We start from the raw sequence: 25,991 nt of genomic DNA on the forward strand, positions 1-25,991 counted from the left end.
CATGCAGTGCTATAATGCAGTGGTCCCAACCTCCGGGCTGCGGACTGGTACCGGTCTGTGGATCAAATGGTACCAGGCCACCCAAGGAACATTAAATTATTTCCATTTTATTTACTGTGGTATATTTCTCTTGGGTTTGTGCGACTTTTAATGGACGAGTGGTTAACCGGGAGCTTAGAGTCGTCACCTAAAATCATACCAATACCGTGCATGCGCAAAATATCGTGATATTGAGGCAGTTTTAGGTGATGTCTGGAGCTGAGCGGCTGCAAGCAGCAGTGGCATTGTAGCTTTGGTGGAAAGAAGGTGTGTATTGCTCTTCTCTCTGTTCACTGGTGCTTTCTCATGTTTAATTAATTAACAGTGCTTGGTGTACGTGTATATTGTGTTTTCTCAAATTTAACCCACAAATTTGCAAAAATGAGTACAAAACAGATGTCGTTAAAAAGTTTTCTTGGGAAAAAGAAATGGCCTAGTGAAGAGACAGAAGAAGAGCCTTCAACATCAAAGAAACATAAAACTTTTAACAGATAATACCATGAGTCCTACTTGAAATATGGATTTATTGGGACAGGTGATTCCCACACACCAACCCTGCTCTGCATAGTTTGCGGCGACCAGCTCTCTAATGAGGCAATGAAACCTTCAAAACTGCTTTGCCACTTGAACACCATGCACTCTGGATTAAAAGACAAGCCCCTGGAGTATTTTGAAAGAAAAAAACGGGAACACGAAGGACAGAAGAAATTTCTGAGGACCACCACATCAATAAAGGAGAATGCACTGAGAGCATCATATTTGGTGTCTAACTGTATTGCTAAGGCTAAAAAGCCATTCACTATTGATGAAGAATTGATATTGCCCTCCACTAAAGACCTTTGCTGTGAACTTCGAGGAAAGGCTGCTGTGGAAAAGATAGCACATGTGCCTTTGTTGGCTAGCACTGTGACTAGGCACACTGAGGAAATAGCCGAAGACATTGAGACACAATTGTTGGAGAGGATTAATACATCACTGTGTACGCACTCCAGGTTGACGAATCTACAGATATCGACAGCAAGGCAATACTACTTGTTTATGTGTGATATCTATATCAGGAGGATGTGCATGAGGATTTGTTATGCCAACCAACACCACAGGAGCAACCTGTTCAAGTCTCTGGATGGTTATATATCAGGACAACTAAAATGGTCCTTTTGTGTTGGCATATGAACAGATGGAGCTGCTGCCATGATTGTCTGGTTTGACTGCTCGGATTAAGGAGGTTGCACCTGAGAGTGAATCTATGCATTGTATCATTCACAGGGAAATGCTAGCAAGCTGAAAAATGTCACCAGAATTTAACAGCATATTGATTGATGTCATTAAAGTTATTAACCATATCAAAGCATATGCCCTCAACTCACGCCTGTATGAGCAGCTTTGTGAGGAGATGGACACAGAGCACAGATGCCTTCTCTTATACACAGAAATAAAATGATTATCCAGAAAAAAATCGCTAACCAGAGTGTTTGAATTATGAGAGCCATTGCAAAGATTTCTATCAGAAAAGTCACTGCTGGCAGCCCATTTCAGTGACAAGGTATGGGTCGCAAAACTGGTTTACCTGTGTGACATATTCAGCCTGCTCAATGAACTCAATCTGTCTCTTCAGGGGAAAATGACAACTGTTTTCAAGTTGGCAGACAAAGTAGCTGCATTTAAAGCCAAACTGGAGTTCTGGGGATGGCACATGAACAGAAGCAATTTTGACATGTTTGAGACATTAGCAGGGATTTTAGGCGAGACTGAGCCTGAGCATTCATTCTCCCAGTTGGTGCATGATCACCTGTCTTTGCTTTTAAAAGAGTTTGAGCACTACTTCCCAACCACAAAAGACCCACGAACTGGTAAGGAATGGATCCGCGACCCATTTCTGGTAAGGAATGGATCCGCAACAAATCAGGCGAATCTAGCATGTCTGTGCAAGAAGAAGATCAACTGCTGGAGATTGCAAATGACGGCGGCCTTAAAACTACCTTTGAGACAACAACTCTGCCGGTGTTCTGGATTAAATTCATGGTGGAATACCCTGAGATTGCCACCACAGCACTTAAATCCCTATTGCCATTTCCGACATTCTATCTGTGTGAAGTGGGTTTTCTGAAGTGACAGCAGCCAAAACAAAACAATGGAATAAACTGGACATAAGCAACACACTTTGGGTGTCATTGTCTCCTATTACTCCCAGGTGGAACCATCTCGTTGCAAAGAAACAAGCTCAGGGTTCTCATTGATTTAGCGTTCTAGTGAGTTAAAATGTTAAATTGCTTTATATTCATTTTTTAGTGTAACTGTGTTTTATTTTGAAGGCATGTTTAAATACAATTAAATTAAAATTATTAAATCAAAACAATTTAAAATATAAACAATCAACGTCCCTCCTCAGTGGCCGCAGTAAAATTATCAAAGGTTGACCAGTCCATGGTGATAAAAAGGTTGGGAACTGCTGCTATAATGCAATGGAGAGTTCCGTTACCATGTCTATCTCTCTCGAACTCCTCAACCCAAAAAGCTCACATGCTATCTCCCTTACCTTCAGGATAGCATTCATTCTATTGTTCTACAGGGATTACCCATCATATACTTCGAAGAGAAGGTTGAATAAGAAAATTCTAGACGGGAAGGACAATAGCAGAGAGAAAATCAAAGGGGAAAAAAGAAATAAATTTACAAATTTACAATATAAAAATACATGAAAATTATGGTGTGCAGCCACAATTAGTCACACACTGTTGATTTCAGCATCTTAAACATGGCCACCAGATTCATCACATGTGTATCACTTTCATGCTTTGTAATAAGTTCTTCATCTCAATTGTCAATATTACAATTTTCCTCTTAGATTTTGTTGCTTTTGCACACCTTGAATGCCATGGATAGTAAAGGTTATATTGAGTTGAACAGAAAGTTTTGCTTAGTTTTAATAGCTGTTATTACTTATAATTAAATCACATCTATGTTAACAGTTTGAAATTTAACACATTATTGTTAATGTGAGATTGTATTTTTTTGTTTGAAAGATTAATTTAAACGTTTTACTTCATGTACGTTTGAATGAAATCAAGTCTTCAGATTAAACATAAATCAAGTATATTATGCTTTATGAGTTTTGGAAAGGATATAACACTATACAAGCATTATGAACTTTTTAATGTGTATGCAGAAGATGCTCTTAAACTTAAAGTGTGTCAAATATGGTTTAAAAAGTTCTGTTCAGGAAATTTTGAAATAAAGGCTACAAAATGTACAGGGTGTCCAAAAGCTGTCAATAAGGAAAACTTATATATTGTTAACATCTTTGTAGATATTTTCACTATCCTATTTGAATAAATAGTGTACTTTTTAAATATATATGATCAATTTTTATGATCAAAAGTTTTATGATCAAAGAGACAAGTTTGAGCAATGCTTGCAGGAAAATTGTTAAAAATTGATAAATAACATGCAATATTTATAACCAAACACACTAAAAATAAAACAAAATACCACGGAAAATACAAGTGTAATGCATGAGTAAGAGACTAATTAAGCACACAACAGATTGATTGCATTTACTCTCATAATTATTTGCATATTTTAGTACATTTTTTCACTATGTACTCAGTTTGAACTTTGAAACATCATTCAAACTCCAAAGCAAATTTTGTAAAATTTACCGTTTGAATGAAAACAAGTTTACCAATATAGTATACTGTGCAAGGTATACAAAGATTTTATGACATATATGCATATATATTGTGTATCTGTATGTGTGTATGTAACTTTGTGACAAGTTGTTACTTAAAAGCAATTTTAGTATTAATATTAATAAAAGCAGATATGAAGTGATCATTATATTACATTGATCTCTGCTTTCTTTTATTTTACATTACTTTAAAGTTGCTTTAAACTAAAAATCAATTTAAAATATTATTTTAAATACATACATACATACATACATACATACATACATACTGATTAGCCTTTGTAATGTGGCTGATTAATAAGTAACAGATTCTGGAGAAATGCTCGGCTTTGATAAATAAATTTAATTTTCACAAAAATAACCAAGGTTCCGAAGAATCAATCATTCGAACAATGAATTTACAAGATTAATTGGGACCGATCGTAATAAATACAACGGATGGGTTCCCAAGTACCGACAAAACAAAGAATCTATTCTATCTTAGGTCTAACTTAACTAATTTTTACAAACAACTGGGCCAAAAGTAAAAGGGAAAATGTTAAGAATCATAGAATTATAAAAGTATTTATAGAAGGAGAAGGTTCAAAGGGGTGACTGGCGATGAAATAAAAAAAAACCTCATATTGTTCCGTCATATGGGTCTTCCGTACATCCTTCTTCTCGCTCTTGCCCCGAAAAGTGTCCTCCTTGTTCTCTTCGAATCTCCCTCCGTCCTCTGCCAGTAACCCCTCGACCAATCAGGTGTCACACCTTTTGTTTTTCACAGATCAGACCACATGGGTCAACCAATCACGGTGTGGTCATAACAGGAACAAAAGCCGGAAGTAAAGTCTCACAGAAGAAAGATGGTATAAGAAGAAAAGAGAGAAAAACAATAAGGCTTAATCAAGTCACAGTAGCATCAATTCCATATATTATAGTTATTTTTTACAGTTGATGCAAACAGGAAAAATTAATTTTTAAGTAAATAACTGTTTAATGTAAAAGTACATATAAGTATAAAGTACTTGCCTATTCAAACTGTTTGTATACTATTCTTTATATTGTTTTGTAGAGATAATTTGATAATTTGAGATATCAGTTTTTCAAATTTATGTTAAAACCTTAGTTTTTCTGTTTTGATATTTATCTAATTAACTGTTTATATCATCATTGGACATATATCTTTTACTGTTTTATAAAATACTTTTAAAATTATGGTTTGTTTTCATCATCTCTATTTAAAATTTTTTTATTGTACATCTGAAATTTGCCAAGTTAACTAATATTGGGCTTATAATGTAGGAAAAGGTTTTAGAAGAGTAAAATTAATCACTTTGAACTGTCTTTTTTGGATATATTTTGTGTCTAAACACCTCTTTAGCAGTTGACAATTCTTATAGAAAGGTCCTGGAGGGAGTTAGAGTTTTTATATATCAAACTTTTGATTTAGGAACTATATAAACTATTTCAGAATTTAAAAATTTTTCTTAAAAAATAGAAAAAGTTAAAGCTTGGTTAATAAAATAATTGTAATGTGCACAACTTATTCAGTTTAAAAGATGTTTATAAATAAAATTACATAATAATAAAATAAAATTTCAAAAAATACCAAATTTTTAAAAATTGAATTTAAGTATAAAAAATTTTTTGAAATTATATGTGAACCTCTGACTTTTTCTACATTTTTTGATAAAGTAATCAAAAACAAATATTTATTTAAAAAATAAATATAGTAAAATTATAAGTTTCTATATTTTGATATTTTTCAATTACTGTATATTTATTATTATTATTATGTATCCAGAATTTTACAAAAAATAATTTATTTTGTATATTTTGTAGGCAATTTTTGATCCATTAGATGAAGTTATATCTTTAGTAGCTGCAATTGTTCATGATGTTGATCATCCAGGAAAAACAAGTGCGTTCCTCTGTAATTCTTCTAATAATCTTGCAATTTTATATAATGACTTGTGAGTATATATTTTATTTTCTTAATTAAAAGTTTATAGTAAAGAGTATAAAATTGTGTTATTTCTCTAAACAAACAGAATAAATTACATAAAAGTTTTGAAAAATTCTAGTGTCTATCAGTCATTTTGCATAATATGCAAAATAACAATTTCTGCATATTAAAAAGGTCATATGATATAAATTAATATCATATCATATATATTGTTTACATCATTGTAGATATTTTTTACTATACTATTTGAATAAATAGTGTACTTTTTAAACATATATGTTCTATAATCAAAGAGACAAGTTTCAGCAATGCTATTTTACTGTGAATCAAAACTTGGTGATAAAACAACAGAAATAGTTTATAGTATCTGTTAGGATTTTGGTCAGAATATTCATACTGATTATATGAAATGTAAATAATATGCAAAGTTTTGTGATGCAGAGGGGCTATTTAAAAATAACTTTGTATAAGACATTCAGTGACAATAAATTTGTATAAGACAGATGTGAAGATAAATGTTATAATTTAACATTTATGTCATAAAATGCATGTATCTATAAGCCTTTTACTGGTGCATGTTTCATCACACTATACAATAAAGTTACAAATGTTTTTGAACCATTACGGTTCTTCTTCAGCTAAAGACCTCCCTAATGGAATGCTCTTTGATTCAATGTTGCTATGAAATATGAACTGGAACGTTGTACCTGAAGAAGAACCGTAATGGTTCGAAAACATTTGTAAATTTATTGTATAGTGTGATGAGACACGCACTGGTAAAAGGCTTATAGATAAGTGCATTTTTACAGTACTCTGGTGTAGGTATTCTACCATTTATGTCATATCTGTTCCATTTTATGTAAAACACGTTGTGATTTAAACAGCATGTTTGGAATAATTTAATGTACTTTTTTAAAAATTGTAATTCAAATGGTATATGCTCAACCTGAAGATGACATTTTGAAATGTTGAAAGTACTTGTTTTTAATTAAATACTTTGAAAATAAATAACTTTAGTGCCAATACAGTTTGCTTTATTATTATTCTATATTTGGCATTGTAAAGAGCATATTTATATAGTTCATAATATTTCTATAATTCAAAAAACAGCAATTGTTAGATTAGAAATCTGAAAATATTTCTGATAAAATGAGTAAATCTAAAACTAATTTAAGTTAAAAATTTTTATCTTATGAAGTCACTTTAAAAATTTGAATAAGCTTAAATAAATATAAATTGTTTTCAGAACAGAATGCTAATGTAATTATTGAGAAAACCTTTTAGATAAAGGTTCATCATTATCACAATAAGAATTGTACCTAATAAATGGAAAGAATAGATGCCATAAAATCAAAAATCCTTATGAAATGAACTCCTAACATTTCTGTTATCTTTATATAGTTCATTATGTCTTTAGATGGCTTTTATATTAATATAACATAGCAGATTAATGATCATAGATATATTAAACAAATTTTAAATTTATTCATTCATAAAAATTAATTACTGTAATTTTATGCAGATAATCCATGGTGCTATATACACCAAAGAAAATTTCAAGAATGAAGATAAACCCTCACATAATCTTATGAAACACTTATACATTGATGATGATGTTTATTTTTATATTTATAAATATATTTAACTACAGTAATATGATTTCAAAATGCAAACAAATAAATATATCCTACTTTGATCTATCATTATTCCTTTCAAGTTAGATCAGACTCATGCAGTATATGCTTTTCTGTAGTATAATAGATCCTGTTACAAATTCAGGATTTAAAGATCAAAAATCATCCCCATTCCTGAAATGCAAAGAAATGCCTACAACTATAATGAGGAAAATAATTGCTTTAGACCTCTCTCTCTACTGTTAATAGTTATAAAATTATTTTTTATAATTTTTTCCAGAAATGTTTTATCATCAATTGTTGAATTATTTAACTTGAATGCTACTTAACAGATTTTGTATTCAAGATGTTTTATTACAAAAGTCTTGATTACAAAATTACAAAAAGTCAAAATATGTGATGATCTAGTTAATTTCTAATAAATAAATACTGGCCATAATGTTATGATTACAGATTCATCAACACCTGTGTGTGATGAATCTGTAATAGCAACATGAAGGCCAGCAGGCTCATAGTTATTTATTACTAATTAATAGATAATAACAGATTAGAAGCTTATATCCAATGATGATCTAATAACCATTTATTTCAGTTTATATACTTAAAAGTAGTGTGATAGTATTTTGTTCAAAATGTTTTAAGTGCAATTTTTTCATGAGATTTGCTTCTTTTAATGGTTTAATTTTGTAATGTAATATCAATTATTTTTAGAATTTTGTTGCAAATCAGATTTTAATATTTGTTCAGACTGTTTATGTTCTTTTGAGTTCATGATTGGAATTGGCATATAATCATCCTATCACATAACCTGCACTCCCTTCCAGATTATCTTTCAAACACAGATAACAGGAAATTATAGTATTCATAAAAATGCTTTATAGGAATACAATACAGGATGAGTGCATACAGAAATTTTTATTTTTTGCATAATTACATTAATTTTCAGGGTTTTTTTTTGGTTTAAAATATTAATAGAAATTTAATAATTCATAGTTTTAAAGTTATGAAAATAATCAAAGTTCTATAATATTTCAGCAAGTGCTTTATTTAAAATAAATCTTTTTGTTTTTCTATAAATCATTTTTTGGTTACATTGAACATCAAGTATTGAATGTATTGAATAGAAAAATCTTGTGTATTTACATAAAATCACATATTGCATCCCCTACAAGAAAAGTGTAACAAGTCAAAAATAGAAAATTTTTCAGGAGAGAGAAAAGAGAATTGCACATTTTAAAATTAACTATTTACAGTAGTATTAAATGTACTTTAAGTTAGAGCCAATCACAAATTGCTTGTTTCAAGTTCTCTGAAAGTAATATAGATAAAAATAAACACTACAAAAACCTAACAAACCAGCATGAAAATTGTACACAAAATGCAAATGTTTTTTGCCTGTGTTAAACAGGCATCATCAGCCAACAAACTGCTGTCAAACATTGGACAAAACATTTGCACTTTGTGTACAATTTTCTCACTGGGTTTGTTGTGTTTTTGCAGTGATTATTTTTGTCTAATATTAATCAGTTGTAAAGTAGCAGTTGTTAACTTAGTAATATATAATAGATATTGATTTTGTTATGGTGTTATGTTAGACATTTAAAAATTTGATTAGAGCCATTTTCAATCTATTCAGTTTTTGATTTATGACATTCAAAGATAATTGAATAATATATCATTTTGCTTTTTATTAGACTTTTATTTCAACATTTTACTTATATTACAATTCTAATAGAATATGTATGTTTGTTAAATATGTTCATTAAACTTATTATCAGAACAAGTTGTATATAAAAATATGTATAATATCATAATAAAGTAAACAACTAAACTAACTGAATAAAGAAGTTTAAAAAAATAATGTGAAAATGTTAGTATAACTTTCCAAAATATGCTTTGAGCAAATTAATTCTAAATCGTTCACTTTCTTCTTATCTATTGATAAGTTTTTGATTATGTTTGCTATAGGACAATATTAATGTTGACTTTTCTCTTTTGGACTTCTATTTCTCTAATTAAAATTCTTTAAAATAGTATTTGTTTCCTTTAAAAAAAATATTATGGCAAGGAACAAAAATTTAAAGGAAATGGGATTAGACTTTTTGGTTGTTTTTTCAGAAGGAGTAATGTATGCTTATTGTGTGCTTAGTTCTAAACACCCTATATATATAATACAGTAACACTACCATAAACCTAAATATGACAGTTTTCTGCTCAAGCTAAAGTTCTAATCAACACAAGATACAATATGTATAATTCTGTAACAAAATATTTTGTTATATTTTTTATTTAAAATTTCAGAATTAAGATGATTATTTAATATTGTCATATTTATTTTATATAATTAATATATTACTTTAATTACAATATATTTTAATTTTAATTAAGTTTTGTTCAATTTTAAGATAAAAACGAAATGTTTTGCAAAACCACCTTTCCTTATAAGAACTTTTTAGTGTAAGAAGAAAATATCATGTATCAGTATAATTCATGTGTTCTTATTTACTTTTATACAAAATCTTCATTCTGACTAATGTATGTTTTGCATCATTATGGAAGTTTGAAAATTTCCTTGCATTAGAAATCAATTTCACCATTTTTTACAATGTGAAACAGCTTGAATAATTGCTTTATAATTGTTATAATGCTGACTTCATGGTTGCTTCTTAATGAATCTAGACAGATGGATATCTGAAGAGGTTAGACTATACAGGGGATGAATTTGATTTCTTTTCATCCAACAGTAATTAAGGAACCCAATGGAAACAATGTTTAGGATATCAAAAATATTTCTCCGTCTCTTGCAATGCATAGTGATCCAAAAAGTGCCGAAATTTCTAATTATCGGGTGTTGATTCTCTTTTATAACACCATCAAGTCTGTTTATTTGTTAAAAGAAATTTGCAAGCAATCACTATTCTGGGGCTGATCTTTAATGTCTGTTTTACCATCTATATTTAATTAATTGCATGATCATATGATACTGCAAACACCCAGGCAAACTTTTCTATGCATGCCTTTTAGTTTTTGGTAAATATCAACTAAAAATTTCCTGCTTAATGAGGAATTCAGTCACTACATGTTGTCAAAACAACATATCATGCTAAATCTTATTAAAAGCCAACACACTGTTGTCTGTCATTTTCTCATACCACATTATTACAAATGACTGGTGAAAGTGATGTCATATTACACTGTAGAATAAGATGGCAGCTGTTACTATTAAAAAATTATATTGCACACTATTTTGTTGCCAATAAATATGATTACAGCCATATTTTCAGTACAACTCTTGTACTTACTGTAAAATTTTCCATTATGATTGATCATCTACCCTGTAACCTCATAATATGATTTCACTACAAGCATAATACAGAGTTTTCCATTACAATTGATTAGAATATGTATATATGTTGTTGCTTTTCTTATCAATGTGGAGTTGAATACATATTGTTGAAAGTTTTAAAATAAACAATAACATGACTCATTTGTTTAATCTAAATTTGGAAATAAAAAAGAATTGTAATTTGTTAACAGTAAATATTTTTAATATTATTTAAATTTACAAGTGTTTTATATTTACAATAATTTAAAAATTTCTTGATTTATGATATGCAATTCTGACTCCACATCTTTAATTATACAGATTAACAACTAAGAAATTGTGAAATAGTAGTCAAGGTGTAACAAATCAACCCAAACTCAATTTAATGGAAATAAAAATAAAATAATGTAAGTAAACACCATAACTATAAATAAAATCTCTCTTTTACTACCTCACAATTAGAAATTAATCTTTCAATGAATGTTCTATTCACACTACAAAGAACTGATGACAAAAAAAATTTCTTAAGAGAATGATGCAAACAAGTTAAAGAATCAATTTTTCAAACTTTAGACCCTCTTCTTGAGAACTTGTATTCATACACTGTTGTAAAAAAGTATTCTCTCCCCAAACTATAAGTCTATTTTTGAATGATATCATCAATAATTTTCATTTTTGTATTAAAAAATTCTAAAATGAACAGAACAATAATCTTATTATTTTTTCATGTATTATAATTAAAAATATTTTTTAAAATTTTAATATTTATTATTTAATTTTGATGTTTTAGATTACAAGTTATACAGGAATAATTCATAATATTTTTAGCAGAATAATATTTTATTATTGTTAATAGAATAAAATATTTGGATTCTAGAACATTTTGTTCGGAAGATTGTAGAAACAGGAAGACTTCAGCATTCCTTGTTATTGATAATTTTGAAATTGTATTAGCTTATATATAGATGTTTTAACATATTCAAGTATTCAAATTATATGTATCATTACATAATATGTATAATTGTTTTAAAAAGACTAACAATGAGGGAAGAGTTCTATTAACATGTTTTACAAAAAATTGCCAATTATTTTTCCTATTCTGCTCTGTCTATTGAATTGTTGTAAATAATAATCATTAAACTATAGTATTTTTTAAGTTATAAAATTTACTGGATGGTAATTTTAATATTAATTAAAATTGAAATTGAAGATTAAGTCTGTTGATACAGTCAACTTTTTATGCACTTCTGCATTTTAGAATACATTGAATGATGGCCTGACCTTCCTTTTTAGTCTACTTGGTCATCAAAAAATTAAAAATTCCCTTAAAACTGCTTGGGGCTGTTTCAATGGACGTTGTTTTCAGTTCAGTTTTAGATCATTTTATGAATTTTATAATTTAAAAATATTTTACTAGAATTCCTCACTAAGGACAACTTAAAATGTACTGTACATATTAACAGCACTTCTCTCAGTGGATAAAAGTTCAAGCAATAGCATGGTCCCAGTGCTATATGAATGGGAAGCTAGAAGGGCAATTTGTTTCTGTTCTGATTTTGGAAAATGTTTAACCTTTTATAACTGGATATATATATATTTTCATGTTTTAAGGAAATTTTTAATTTTTTGACAATCTAATAGCATAAAAAAAGGAAGACTGCTGATGAGATGTATTCTGCAACATGAAAGCAAATAAAAAGGTGATTGTTTTGATGGAGTTTTTGTCTTCAGTTTTGGTTTATAACAAAAATATTTAGGCTATTAAGAATAAAAAAGACAAGTGCTAAACTTACACACTAGTAGCATTTGTCTTCCTTATTTTGAATTGGTTTAGGTTTTCTTTTACTAATCAATAACTATCTTTTTAAATGATATCAGTGAGTGATTAAGCTGAAGACAAAATTAATTCTTTTCTTCAGGGCTTTGGAGTTGGAGTCGGAGTCGGAGTCAGAGTCGTGGAGTTTTGGTGTTTTAGTCAGAGTCGGAATCATCAAAAATCTGCCAACTCCAACTCCTTTTTACTTTCCCAACTTGTAATGTATATAAAATGGAAAGTATTGGAATTGTATCAAATTTGATCCTCCGAGTTTTTTTGCAAATTACACATTTGGAGACCTCCTGAACCCAAAAAATGTCAAATAAAGGGGAAAAATTTGTGTGTGTGTTAGCATCTAATTTGTTTAATTTCTCTATTCTCTGTTTTGAGATATTAAACAATATCTCAGAATGGATAAAGTTTAAGAAATGAAATTTGGCACAGGAGCTTGTATATAAAGGGGCATTAATGCTATTAAATTTTGGTTCTTAATTTAAGGTTGAAAGGGTGGAGACAGAGAAGGGGTCATCTGTCATATCTCCAGTGTGGTTGGATTTAATAAATAGTTTACTCTTTATTAGCATTTACAATTTTTTTTTTTTTAAAACTCATCTCTACCCTCAAAATTAAGCTTTTTGTAATTTTATAATAGTACAGTAAAACTCAGTTAAGATGTTCTTGCCTGAGATGTTAGAATGTGTGGGGGGCACAATTTAGTTCAACTACATTGAAGTGGTTGAACTAAATTGAACTAAACTTAATAACTCCTGTGTTAAACCATCTGACTCCGATTCAAAAACCATAGAAGTTATTAAGCTTCAAACAGGATGAACAAAATCATGTCCTGCACACACAATCTAACATTCATACATATGGGAGGAAAAAATGGGAAAAGTATTAAAATATAAAATTATATATATATTGAAGATACAAAATCATTATCTTCCATCATTTACAGTCACCAGCGACAATCAGAAAACAATTTTCACTTATGAGACTGCCTTTTCTTTGAGGATGCATCTCCACAAAATAAAATGTAAAATGGTTAAAAATGTCCTCTGGTGATGATGCCTATGCTATAATTTACAAATAATTGTTGATTAAAATTAAAAATTAGCCAATGGTATTAAAATATAAAATTATATATATAGAAAATATAAAATCATCATCATCATCCATTATTTGCAATTACCAGCAAGACTCTGCCTCAAATAAAAGGTTATCTCCACAAGTGAAAATTGTTTTTTAATTGTTGTTGGCAATTGTAAATGATGGAAGATTAAGATGATTTTGTATCTTTAATATATATCTATATTTTTATATTTTAATACTGTTGGCCAATTTTGAATTTTAGAAACACTTTTATATAAAATGGCACACTATCCTAGAGGTAAAACTTCTAGAGTAAACAATTTCCATTTGGGATGCAAAACTCTGATTTTGCACCCCAAATGGGAATTCTTGTGCCTCCTATGCTTCAGTCAAGTAGATTTGAACACTAAAACCATATAATAATCATTATCATAATAACTAGTCAAATAATTTACAAATATATTGAAATAAAACAACATAAATACTAATTAATTCAGGAATTTCATAAAATAACAAAAAATTATACAAGAATTAGCCAGAAAGCATGGAACAAATGAATTATTTTAAGAACTTAGTCAAGATGATGTATGAACCAAGTACTAGAAAATTGAAGACATCAAAAGATTCTCTCTCCATTTCTCTAATATCCTCCCTTTATGCTCTAAAAACAAAGATATGCTACCATATTTTTGTGTGTATAACCCATAGGTTATTTGTTTAAAAGACAGCTTGAAAATAAGTGCAATTTATATACTGATTTTAAAATAGTTAAGAAGAGGACAGATAACTGTTGAAGATGGGGTCTATGTTATATCAGTGATCAACTTAGAGAACAATAATCCTTCATGTTTATTGGGAGTAATTAGAAAGCAGCATTGAAGGATTGACTTCATGAACACTTAGGTGAGATTACTAAAGAAAGAACTAGTACACAACCTATCTCAAGAAGTGTATGATAGTAAAGTTAATATCTTTTGGAATAAAGCAGAAAGGAGAATGTGAAAATAACAGAAACCAGATATATATATATATATATATATATATGTCAACATTAAAGATGTGAAACAATGTCTTCTATACAGAAATGGCTCATTCACAAACTTAGACTTTTGACTAATTGCATAAGAATTTTTCTTTAAATAGTAATTTATGAAAAGATATAATGTGGCCGTAATTAAAGTTTCCCTGTTCAAAATGCACTATAGCTGTAACAAATAAGCATATTGACACCATGATACAGAGATCGTGTTTCTTTATGCAGCACTACTCGATTGCTACATAGCAAAACGTTTCTAAATGAAGCGCTATAATGTAGTGAATTGTTTCTAAACATATGCTGCAAGGGGTCACTGCAGCAAAGATAAAGCAGCCTTTATGTCTGCTACACGTGTAAAGCAAAATGAACACTTGTCTGTATAATACGATATTATGCTGCAAAAATAAAAGAGTCGAAGTGACTGTTGATAAAAATATTGTGGAAAGATTAAGAAGGATTAAATTTTCTAAAATGAAATTGAAAGTTATCTAAAGAATAAGAAAATACTATATTTTAAATATAAGTATCTATCTCCTATCTCTTTACTTTGTTCACATTTTCAGAAAGAGAAGTGCTCAATTCTTTATATAACTTTATTTAAATATTGTAGTTTTTTAACTAAAGCACTACTTTTGGCTGTAACTGGAATTAAAGGATAGATTAACGGTATTCATGTTTAGTTCAAGCGGAAAGTATTTCTAAATTATAATGCAGTGATGTATAGCAATAGCAGCTTGTGACATCATTTTCACTACACTTAAACTTTAATTATGACCACCCAGTAATTTATGCTATTTTATAATAATTTTTAATTTATTGTTGGTAGTATTCAAGATATTTATGTTATTTTATTTTAAAATATTTGTAAATTATTGAATTAATTATTATGACAATAATTGTCATGTACAAGTAGTTTTAAGACTTGCTGAAGATGAGCATAAGATCAAAAGCACTGAAAGTTAATGCAGTGAATACTAAGTAGCCTTTATACTTGAAGTAGATAAAAAAAAAAAAAAAACAGGAAGAATTTATCAAAGAAGCAAACATTTTTAATGAAAAGATGGTCTCTGCTGAGATGGAAAAAAATCTCAGAACTACCATTGTCCTTATTCCATTCAAGAAGAAAAGGAAAAAGAAAATATTCCTATGTTGACATGTTTCATTTTAAATTGTGATTTAAACTAGAATCTACTGTTTTGTGTATTTTTAATGCTGTCTGGATAAGATTAGCTGAAAATCAAATTTTAACACCACTAGTCCAAAAGAGATCACTAATATCATTACTATATGATCCATTTTAAAAGATGGATCATGTACAGTATTTTAAGAAATTATAAGACTACTACATTTTTTAAGTTTTCTCAAAACTAACAATGTTTAATGTTCAATTGTTATTCTCAACAAAGTAAATACAATAAACAATCACGTTTTGAACAATTAGTTCAACAATCTTAACGCATTTTAGTTATTAGTTTTACAAAACTCAAATTTTCACTATTAATAAATTATAAGACTATCATGAGAAAATGGTTGTCCCTTCCTTTAGGAAAAACTTCTATCCCCACATGATTGTCAGTTTTCTATGATGTCACATGACTAATTTTAATACTTTTCTTAAGTTTATTTTTGAGTGGTTGTGGTTAAACTCCATGCCAGGAGGAAGCATCCAAACATCATTGGCTTTGTATGCAGTGGTGCTGTGATACAGAAACATGGACTGCTACGCATAAAGATGATATAAGTGCTATGCTACTTGCACTTATATTATCTTTAGTGACAAATTCTGGTTCTGTTTAGGAATTGATAACTACTGTGTTTATGTGTGAAAGACCACTGGTGAGCTGAAGCCAGTTGGAATTTCCAAATTTTCTGAATGTAACCAAAAATTTTCTAAGAACTTATATATTTCTGACATAGTACCAGAGATACAGAGGGAACTGTTGTATCATGAGCGTAGTGTACCTTGAAACATTTTTTTGATTAATATTTTTTGTAGTATCTAGGGTTGTGGTTAGAGCATTTTGCACCAGGGGCAAAGTTAAATATGGCACCTCATTAGTTTGTTACAAATTTAAAAATCATAAAAACACTTTTTATTAATATAATTTTTCATAATCATATGTAACAGATTTTAATGAATTTATTAGTTTGTCCATGTAAAAATTCTGGAATTTTGGCATCCCATCATTATGATGTCTTGGGCATGTGCCTCCTTTATCCATGCCTTTTCATGGTCCTAAATAGTCAAAACATCTGGTAACATTGTCCCAGGTGGTTGTGTAATCAAATTTTTTAAGCAGGTAGCTAGCTAGTACTTTGTAGATATCATTGTTGTCAAAAGATTTTTGTTGTCTATTAGTAAAATTCTGATGTTGATATTTCAGTTTCTTGAGAACAACATATTTTGTCAGAGAGAAAAATCAGTTGTATTAGTTCACAAATTAGATGAGATAAGATGTAATGGTATTCTGAAAAAGTAAATTACTTAGAGACAACAAAATTTACTTTTTCTGCAAGTTCACTTGTTTGTACCTTGAAACATTGTTCATATTCAGGATCTTAAAATATTATATCCCATTAATTTTCAGACGAAAATGTCAAGCAGTAAATCTGGTAACTTACTAAGAGGCTAACAGTAAATACAGAGTAAGACCACTGAAGCCATCATATGCTCTCCAGTATATATGACTCTCCTGTCTTTACGATGCTATTGCAAATAATATCCAGACAAATGGAATCATGTTGAAATTAATTTATGCATTATGCTGTACTATTTTTATTATAACAAACTACCATGAAGCTTTTTAATTTGATGATGACCTATTTTAACCTTAATTTATAGGTATTTACCCGTAAATTAAGATTAAAAGATTATCTATTTTAATAAATCATCCAACACCTGATGCTGAGAAAAACGTTTATTTAAAGAAACATTAACGTTTTCGACCTAATATGATAGGCCATCTTCAGATACAAGTATTCTCGAACGTATTTAACTTAACATTTAAATGTCAGAACGTTTAAATACTTTTATGTTAAAATCAAAATACTGGATAAAATAACAAATAAATAATAAAATAAAACAAATATATTAAACAAACTAATACAATAACAATGTAAATAATGTACTAAAATAAAAAATAACATATGTAAAATAAAATAAAATAAACACAAAAAGTGCCACTAAGTGTAAGGGCAGATGCGGGCTAAGAATTTTTGCATTTTAGTTTTTCTTTTATGTAGAACTTCCATGCAGAAGCTAGTCCCTCTGCATCCCTGGCATTAATACAACCATCTTTTAATTTACTTTTATATATTTTGATTTTTTTTTCGTGCATTGCCAATGATGGAGAACGCATAGTCCTGATGATAGTCGCTTTCATCCATTCCATTTAATCACAGAGTCCTCTGCTTGTACCATACAGGATAATAATCTATTTTAAATTAAATAATAAAATTTAAATTATAAAATTATATATTTAATTAAAAAAATTAAATATAACCTGTAAGTTATGGTTGAAAAAGTTAACATAATGTAAAATTGGTTTACTGGAGTATAGGTTTTGCGTAATGGTTTCATAATTATGGATTTAGTAGATATTTTACGTTTCCTTAACATCAATTTGTTTAAAATTTCATTGTATTATTATATCTTATCTTCAAACATAATATAGCATATCTGAACCATTTTTCATGATGTATAACAGTTGTGGTAAAGCAAATTTCTATATTTATAATATATAAAAAACATTTCTCAAAAAATATACAGTGATTCTTAAAAGTTTTATTAAAAATACAATGTGATTGTGATTTACATAGAAATTTCATTCTTATAGTATATATAGTAAGTAAAGATTCAAAAAATTAAGACTATTTCTTGAGAAAACAGTTTTATAAATAGTTATTTGAATGTAACACTCATAATGTTTGTTTTATGCAAGTAAATTAAATTTAGGAATTTTTTAATATAAACTATTATATAAATAAGATGAAATGAAATATTTGTCATAAAGTTTTACATGAGGTTTATGATAAGGAATTATTTTTTAAAAAAAATTCAACTGAAAGTTACCTACACAGTACACAATATAGTAAAAAGTTAGATTTTTTTGTAAATATTACCCTTACTGCTATATTTTGATTTCTTGAGTTAAAAAAAAAATGCTTTCAAAATTGATTGTTAACATCCTGTATGAACATAGTGCACATTATTTTTAATTTTTATATATTTAAACAAAATCTATGTATTGTTCAGACATATAAAATTTCATTATTTAATGATAGTATTGTAATGTTTCTACTACTACTAATGAAAATAAGACATTTTCATCACCATGCATGATAGAATGAGTGAGACAAAGGGTATAACACAACTAAGTTTATTGTCTTCATTGCAAAAACTATACGTATGTCTGGTTGTTGTGGCTAACAACTAACAACTGGCTACTCACTGGGTGTGTTCGGACTCATTCTATGAAGTGATGACTCATACCACCCGGGAGTTGTTTCTTGTTACAATGGTTAAGATGAGGGAGGTAGTGTTTGCACAGTGTCGTGATCACATATTTACAGTATGAAAAAATACAGAAATTTATAATTACTTTTTATGATTAGACTAAAAAAAAATTTTTTATGTAATAATTTTTGCAATTAATTCCTGTATTTCTTAGTTACTTTTATGAAATATAAATTTTGAATGGATTTTATAGAAAATTTGATGGAATAAGTAAAATCGATTTTTTTGGATTCATACCTGTATGACATAGCATGGTTTAATTCAGATTCAGTTCACGATATAAATATCAACTAAAATAAGTTGTAATAAATTTTTTATTTTTAGGTCTGTATTAGAAAGTCATCATGCTGCATTTGCCTTTAAACTCACAAATTCTGGCGAGCGTGTGAATATTTTCCAGCATCTTGATCGTGACAACTATAGAGCAGTTCGTCAATCAATTATTGATATGGTATTAGCTACAGAAATGACAAAACATTTTGAACATATTTCAAAATTTGTAAATGTATTTACAAAATCTGTCACTCAAGATGAAGAACCCTTTGAGCAAGAGGTAAGATATTAGAATTTGTTTTTTTTTGTAAGAATAACATAGAATTTGGTTCTTCTAGATGTGATATTTCTGATAAGTATGTGTATGATGAAAACTAGATAAGAAAATCACAATGTTAATTCTATAAAAGATAATAATGTTATATTTGAATAAATACTTGTAATATTAAATTAAAACTGTGCTGATATTTAGCATTGATTGATAGTTATTGATGTATTTCTTCAAGTTCATAAATTATTGTATAAATTGCATATTTTAATAAAAAAAATATACAGATGACCAAGCTTAAACTATTATAACAATTAAATGATATTACTAGATTAATTCATCCCAGTGACATGGGCGAAAAGAGCAATTGCCTGAAGTCCCAAACATTTATAAGCTCATTACTGTAACAGGAATATTGAAATTTAAATTTGGGCCAAATCTGTGGGCCCTATATTGCTGGTGTGACACAAGTGCAGGGTGCATGGGCATAGTGCAGAGGTTGTGTTAAGAAATGAATGAAGATACTGGGGATTCCCCCAAAAATTCCCCAAAGAAAAATGTTTGAAGTCAACACTCTATATGGGGCCCCCTAATTCAAATTTACCTGGGGCCCCATGAAGCTACAATGCATCACTGCCAAGTCCAAAAATGTAAAAATCTTGAGGGACACTATACTTTCTAGCAATTGTTTTATAAAAACTGAATGTTTTTGGCTTACGTAAGAAGCCTTATTCAGCTGCTGAAATTGAATTTATGAGATTCTAAAATGGAATGCATCAAGTGTTATGATGTATTACTGGAAAAGTATTGTGGTGTATTCATCTCACTTCCAGTTTGGGCATTTGTTTATTCCCCTCTGTTATATATAACAGCTGGGAAAGTAAAAATAAAATATTGAGAATTAACTATATCAGTTTTTTGACTGATTAGATTTTTTTTATATTCATTTAACAATTATAGTAATAATTTAATTTTGATTATATTAATTTCAATAAGGTAACATTCTTGTTTTTAATTAATCAATTGAATATAATTCTAAAGTTACAACTATTTCAACTAATTTTTTAAAATGTAATTCATAAGATTTGGATGAAATGATGTAATTGGAAAAACTTTTGTTTTTATAGAAGTTAGGATCAGAATCATCAGATTTGGCAGCCATGTCAACTCCGGAAAATATTATTATTGTAAAAAGAATGCTTATAAAATGTGCTGATGTATCAAATCCAGCTCGACCTTTACATTTGTGTAAAGAGTGGGCAAATCGGATTGCTGAAGAATATTGCTCACAAGTAATTTGCTTTAATATTTTCTTTTTACTTCCTAATGAATTTTAATGTCATTTTATTTTAGAATGAATTAATCTTTTATTACTTTATTCTATTACTATTGATGTCAATATTGTTTAATAGTATTGACATCAATCTAATATGATCAATCATAATCAGATTTTACTAATTTTAAATTTATGAATTTTATATCTAAGAAACAAACTAATGTATCAAAACATTGGTTTGTTTCTTCAATATTTGACTTTGTTGAATATATAGTGAATACAAAGATGTTTTCTGTAACAGGCAATTTAAAAAAAATTCTGTAATATTTGAATTCTGTTAAATTCAAACTGATAGATCATGTTCTATTTTTCTTCTATATAAAATGCTTTTCAAAATTTTTGTAATGTTCTATTTAAGATTTTGGAATGTTTCATTTGCTCATTAAGTTTAAATGCATGGAATGTAGGTTCTAATTTGTAATTTCATTCTATGTCATTAAGTATGTAGTTATCTGAGGAAGGGCGTTAAGTATTTCCAAAAATTATAGCATATAAAAATAACAAGGTGTGAAATTGTTTGCTTTAATGTGCAATATGTTTATCAGTGCCATCTTGATCAGTTTTTGAATTTTTACTCTGAATTTCTTATCACAAGACAAAAAACAAACAAACATTTGTTTTCAGAAGTATCATAGCAAACATAACAAAGGAATTTCTATTGCCTGGTTTATCAATTTGAAAAGTTGGTCTTCCTATTTATAATTGATTATATTTTTAGATGACTTATGGTAATATTTGATGATCTGCATATAACTTTCAATGAGCAATGTTTAGTAAACAGTATCATACAGCTTTTATATTGGCATAAATAGTTATTGAAATCTATGTAAAATACTGCAATTAGATTTAAAGAAATATACAGTTACATTCATATCTAAGTGGCTGCTAATTAAAAAAATTTCTTTAAAACATATCTTACTTTAAATAATAGATTAGTTTCAAATTTAAATATCGGTTTTTAGGATATGATTTAAAAATTATAATTTTAATAAAATAACAAGAATTTTGTTTGTTTTAAACTAATTACTAATTACAGACTGACGAAGAAAAAACTCTTGGTTTGCCAGTGGTGATGCCAACCTTTGATCGTAATACTTGCAGCATCCCTAAATCTCAAATAGGTTTCATGGATTATTTTGCAAATGATATGTTTGATGCTTGGGATGGTAAGTCATTCGTTTATACAGTATATATTGTTGATGATTTAACAAATACACTTTTACTTGTAACTTTTCTTTTTATCAATATACAGAATGGTTATAGTTAAGAATAGGTGTTTAGAGCTCTCTCTAGAAAGTAGTATTAGATAAATCTCATTCAAATTATGATCATCCTGTACATTTTTGAAGAAATTAAATAATTAAATTTAAAATCAGAATCATAATAATCTTTTTATGTTGTCCTCTTATCAAAACTATATACTCACTAGACAGCAGCACTTGCAGACTATGAAAATGGGGGCACAAGCTATAAAACCTCACATATATCTGTTGGTATGGCATTATTAAACAATGTAATATATGAGGAAGCCAGAGTGCACTTTTGTTCATTAAAACAAGTCACTATAGTCATTCAAACATGCATTCCACTACTTGGGGAGAGAATGGATACTGTCCATAAAGAATGACGTTGGTTGGTCCTTGAATCATTGGGTGAGCTGCTTAAGGGACTTTCACATCAGAGTTAGTGTTGTCTCCTAAAGGGTTTTTTAAAAGGTCTGAACAAATGAAAGTCACATGGTGACAGATTGTGGCTATAGGAAGGGTGGTGAGAACTTTTTTGTGCTAAAATATCCTGTAGTGTTTGCAACATGTGGTCAAGCATTGTCATGCAATAAAATAATCACACCATGTGATAGCATGGATTGTCTTTTATTCTTTATGGCTTTAGACAGCTTATCCAATGTTGCATTGTGGTGGTTGGCATTGATGCTCCTTTGAGGGTCTTTAAAGTCCACCAGCAAAACCCTGTAATGCTGAAAAATGTGGTCATCATAACCTTACAGGCAGAGGTCTGCAACTTGTAGTTTTTGTGTGTTGGTCATGGTGTTTCCATTGCTTGCTTGCTCAATTACTGGTTGGCTCAAAGTGGTGACACCACATTTTGACCTTGGTTATATTCCAAATACCAACTATGTTTTCACTATTCTATGCCAAAAACAAACCATCCGAGACAACTAAACTTGTCCCTGTTTGTTAATTGGTGCATGCTTATCATACCACATGTGGTGCCATTTCTCTCCGCTTGTGTAAGACCACATAACATAGCATGAACGTGTTTCATTTGATCATTCCTCATAAATTCCATCACATTCTTTTGATATTATCTATCAATAATTTGATATAACTTTTCATATCAATTATTTTTGTTTTTCAATGTTTATTTAATCTACTACTTTCTCTTTCCTCTGAAAGGACTGATCAATATTTTACCTAACTTCTTTGTCATTTTTAATAAGAGCATTCTTCATCTGTTCAAATTGATATTGTTGGATCCCAATTGTTTCAACAGTTTATAGTTTATGAATTTTATAAAAATTCTTTAAAAATTATGTTCTCCATAAATTTAAAATATAAGAATGAAAACAGAATGCATAGCCCAGATGGAAAATAAAATGTACAGTCAAAGACAACATTGTAAGTGCAATCTAAATGCATTTAGTAAAACTTGGCTGATAAATATTTGCTGTAAAATATTGATTGTGAAGGAAAATCTAATGTTTTTGAGTTGAAACATAGCTGTTAACTCATAATAGCTGTATCAACTCATTTTGTCTTTAAAAAGTCAAATTATATTTTAAAAGATTTTTTCTTTATTTATTTGACAAATAATAATAATTATTTTATCTATGTTAAATTTTAAATTTATCATAATTAACATTTTCATATAATTTTCAGCATTTGGCGATTTTCCTGAATTGATAGAGCATCTTAAGTTTAATTATCAGTATTGGAAGGAACAAGAACAACTCAGGGATAATAAAATCCCAATGCAAAATTAAAATCATTTTGATCTTGTGACAAATTCTTTCCAGTGTTGTGTATTGATCTTGCCACATTGTAGAAATTAAAATGTGTAAATTTGTGTTGTGAAAGAATATTTCTTTTAATATTGTGACAAGTTATCATCAACCTGTTGTAACAATGGGTGAAACAGTTTTACCAATTAAGAGACTTAGTGTATGTGGTGACTTAGTACATGGTGTTTCACTTGTCTTTCCTCCAAGTAAACACATCAAGAATGCAAATTTCTAAATATGCACAATGAGAATAATATAAATTTGATGTTGAAAAATCAAGAATTGTGATACAGTATGTAGAATTTAAAACTGTTAAATGATTACTAAATGAAAATTGCAGATATTTAAAATCATCAATTATAAAATATATCAAATTTAAATTTTTATCTGTTTTTATAAGAGAAATTTGGAATATATTTTCAAGACAGTCCTAGANCTCAAGAAGTGTATGATAGTAAAGTTAATATCTTTTGGAATAAAGCAGAAAGGAGAATGTGAAAATAACAGAAACCAGATATATATATATATATATATATATATGTCAACATTAAAGATGTGAAACAATGTCTTCTATACAGAAATGGCTCATTCACAAACTTAGACTTTTGACTAATTGCATAAGAATTTTTCTTTAAATAGTAATTTATGAAAAGATATAATGTGGCCGTAATTAAAGTTTCCCTGTTCAAAATGCACTATAGCTGTAACAAATAAGCATATTGACACCATGATACAGAGATCGTGTTTCTTTATGCAGCACTACTCGATTGCTACATAGCAAAACGTTTCTAAATGAAGCGCTATAATGTAGTGAATTGTTTCTAAACATATGCTGCAAGGGGTCACTGCAGCAAAGATAAAGCAGCCTTTATGTCTGCTACACGTGTAAAGCAAAATGAACACTTGTCTGTATAATACGATATTATGCTGCAAAAATAAAAGAGTCGAAGTGACTGTTGATAAAAATATTGTGGAAAGATTAAGAAGGATTAAATTTTCTAAAATGAAATTGAAAGTTATCTAAAGAATAAGAAAATACTATATTTTAAATATAAGTATCTATCTCCTATCTCTTTACTTTGTTCACATTTTCAGAAAGAGAAGTGCTCAATTCTTTATATAACTTTATTTAAATATTGTAGTTTTTTAACTAAAGCACTACTTTTGGCTGTAACTGGAATTAAAGGATAGATTAACGGTATTCATGTTTAGTTCAAGCGGAAAGTATTTCTAAATTATAATGCAGTGATGTATAGCAATAGCAGCTTGTGACATCATTTTCACTACACTTAAACTTTAATTATGACCACCCAGTAATTTATGCTATTTTATAATAATTTTTAATTTATTGTTGGTAGTATTCAAGATATTTATGTTATTTTATTTTAAAATATTTGTAAATTATTGAATTAATTATTATGACAATAATTGTCATGTACAAGTAGTTTTAAGACTTGCTGAAGATGAGCATAAGATCAAAAGCACTGAAAGTTAATGCAGTGAATACTAAGTAGCCTTTATACTTGAAGTAGATAAAAAAAAAAAAAAAACAGGAAGAATTTATCAAAGAAGCAAACATTTTTAATGAAAAGATGGTCTCTGCTGAGATGGAAAAAAATCTCAGAACTACCATTGTCCTTATTCCATTCAAGAAGAAAAGGAAAAAGAAAATATTCCTATGTTGACATGTTTCATTTTAAATTGTGATTTAAACTAGAATCTACTGTTTTGTGTATTTTTAATGCTGTCTGGATAAGATTAGCTGAAAATCAAATTTTAACACCACTAGTCCAAAAGAGATCACTAATATCATTACTATATGATCCATTTTAAAAGATGGATCATGTACAGTATGTTAAGAAATTATAAGACTACTACATTTTTTAAGTTTTCTCAAAACTAACAATGTTTAATGTTCAATTGTTATTCTCAACAAAGTAAATACAATAAACAATCACGTTTTGAACAATTAGTTCAACAATCTTAACGCATTTTAGTTAT

At 28.6% G+C, this 25,991-nt stretch overlaps 1 protein-coding gene across 4 annotated transcripts in view; it reads left to right on the forward strand.

Moving 5' to 3' along the window:
• The window catches only part of LOC111640203 (high affinity cAMP-specific and IBMX-insensitive 3',5'-cyclic phosphodiesterase 8B-like), an 86,790-nt gene extending 62,375 nt beyond the window's left edge, over positions 1-24,415 (forward strand). For 3 of the 4 annotated variants that reach the window (XM_023386203.1, XM_023386204.1, XM_023386205.1), the window contains exons 16-20: positions 5,552-5,682; positions 19,419-19,647; positions 20,763-20,927; positions 22,008-22,137; positions 23,869-24,415. In XM_023386203.1, coding sequence (XP_023241971.1) covers positions 5,552-5,682; positions 19,419-19,647; positions 20,763-20,927; positions 22,008-22,137; positions 23,869-23,972 — 759 coding nt within the window. In that variant the 3' untranslated portion in view covers positions 23,973-24,415. Of the gene's footprint in view, positions 1-5,551; positions 5,683-10,955; positions 11,042-19,418; positions 19,648-20,762; positions 20,928-22,007; positions 22,138-23,868 lie in introns of those variants that run through there. The other variant, XR_002759234.1, reaches the window with a different exon arrangement.
• Positions 24,416-25,991: the final 1,576 nt, after the last annotated feature.

This window comes from Centruroides sculpturatus, unplaced genomic scaffold (assembly GCF_000671375.1).
Source record: "Centruroides sculpturatus isolate CEXI.00-Female unplaced genomic scaffold, Cexi_2.0 scaffold1403, whole genome shotgun sequence".
NCBI lineage: Eukaryota > Metazoa > Arthropoda > Arachnida > Scorpiones > Buthidae > Centruroides > Centruroides sculpturatus.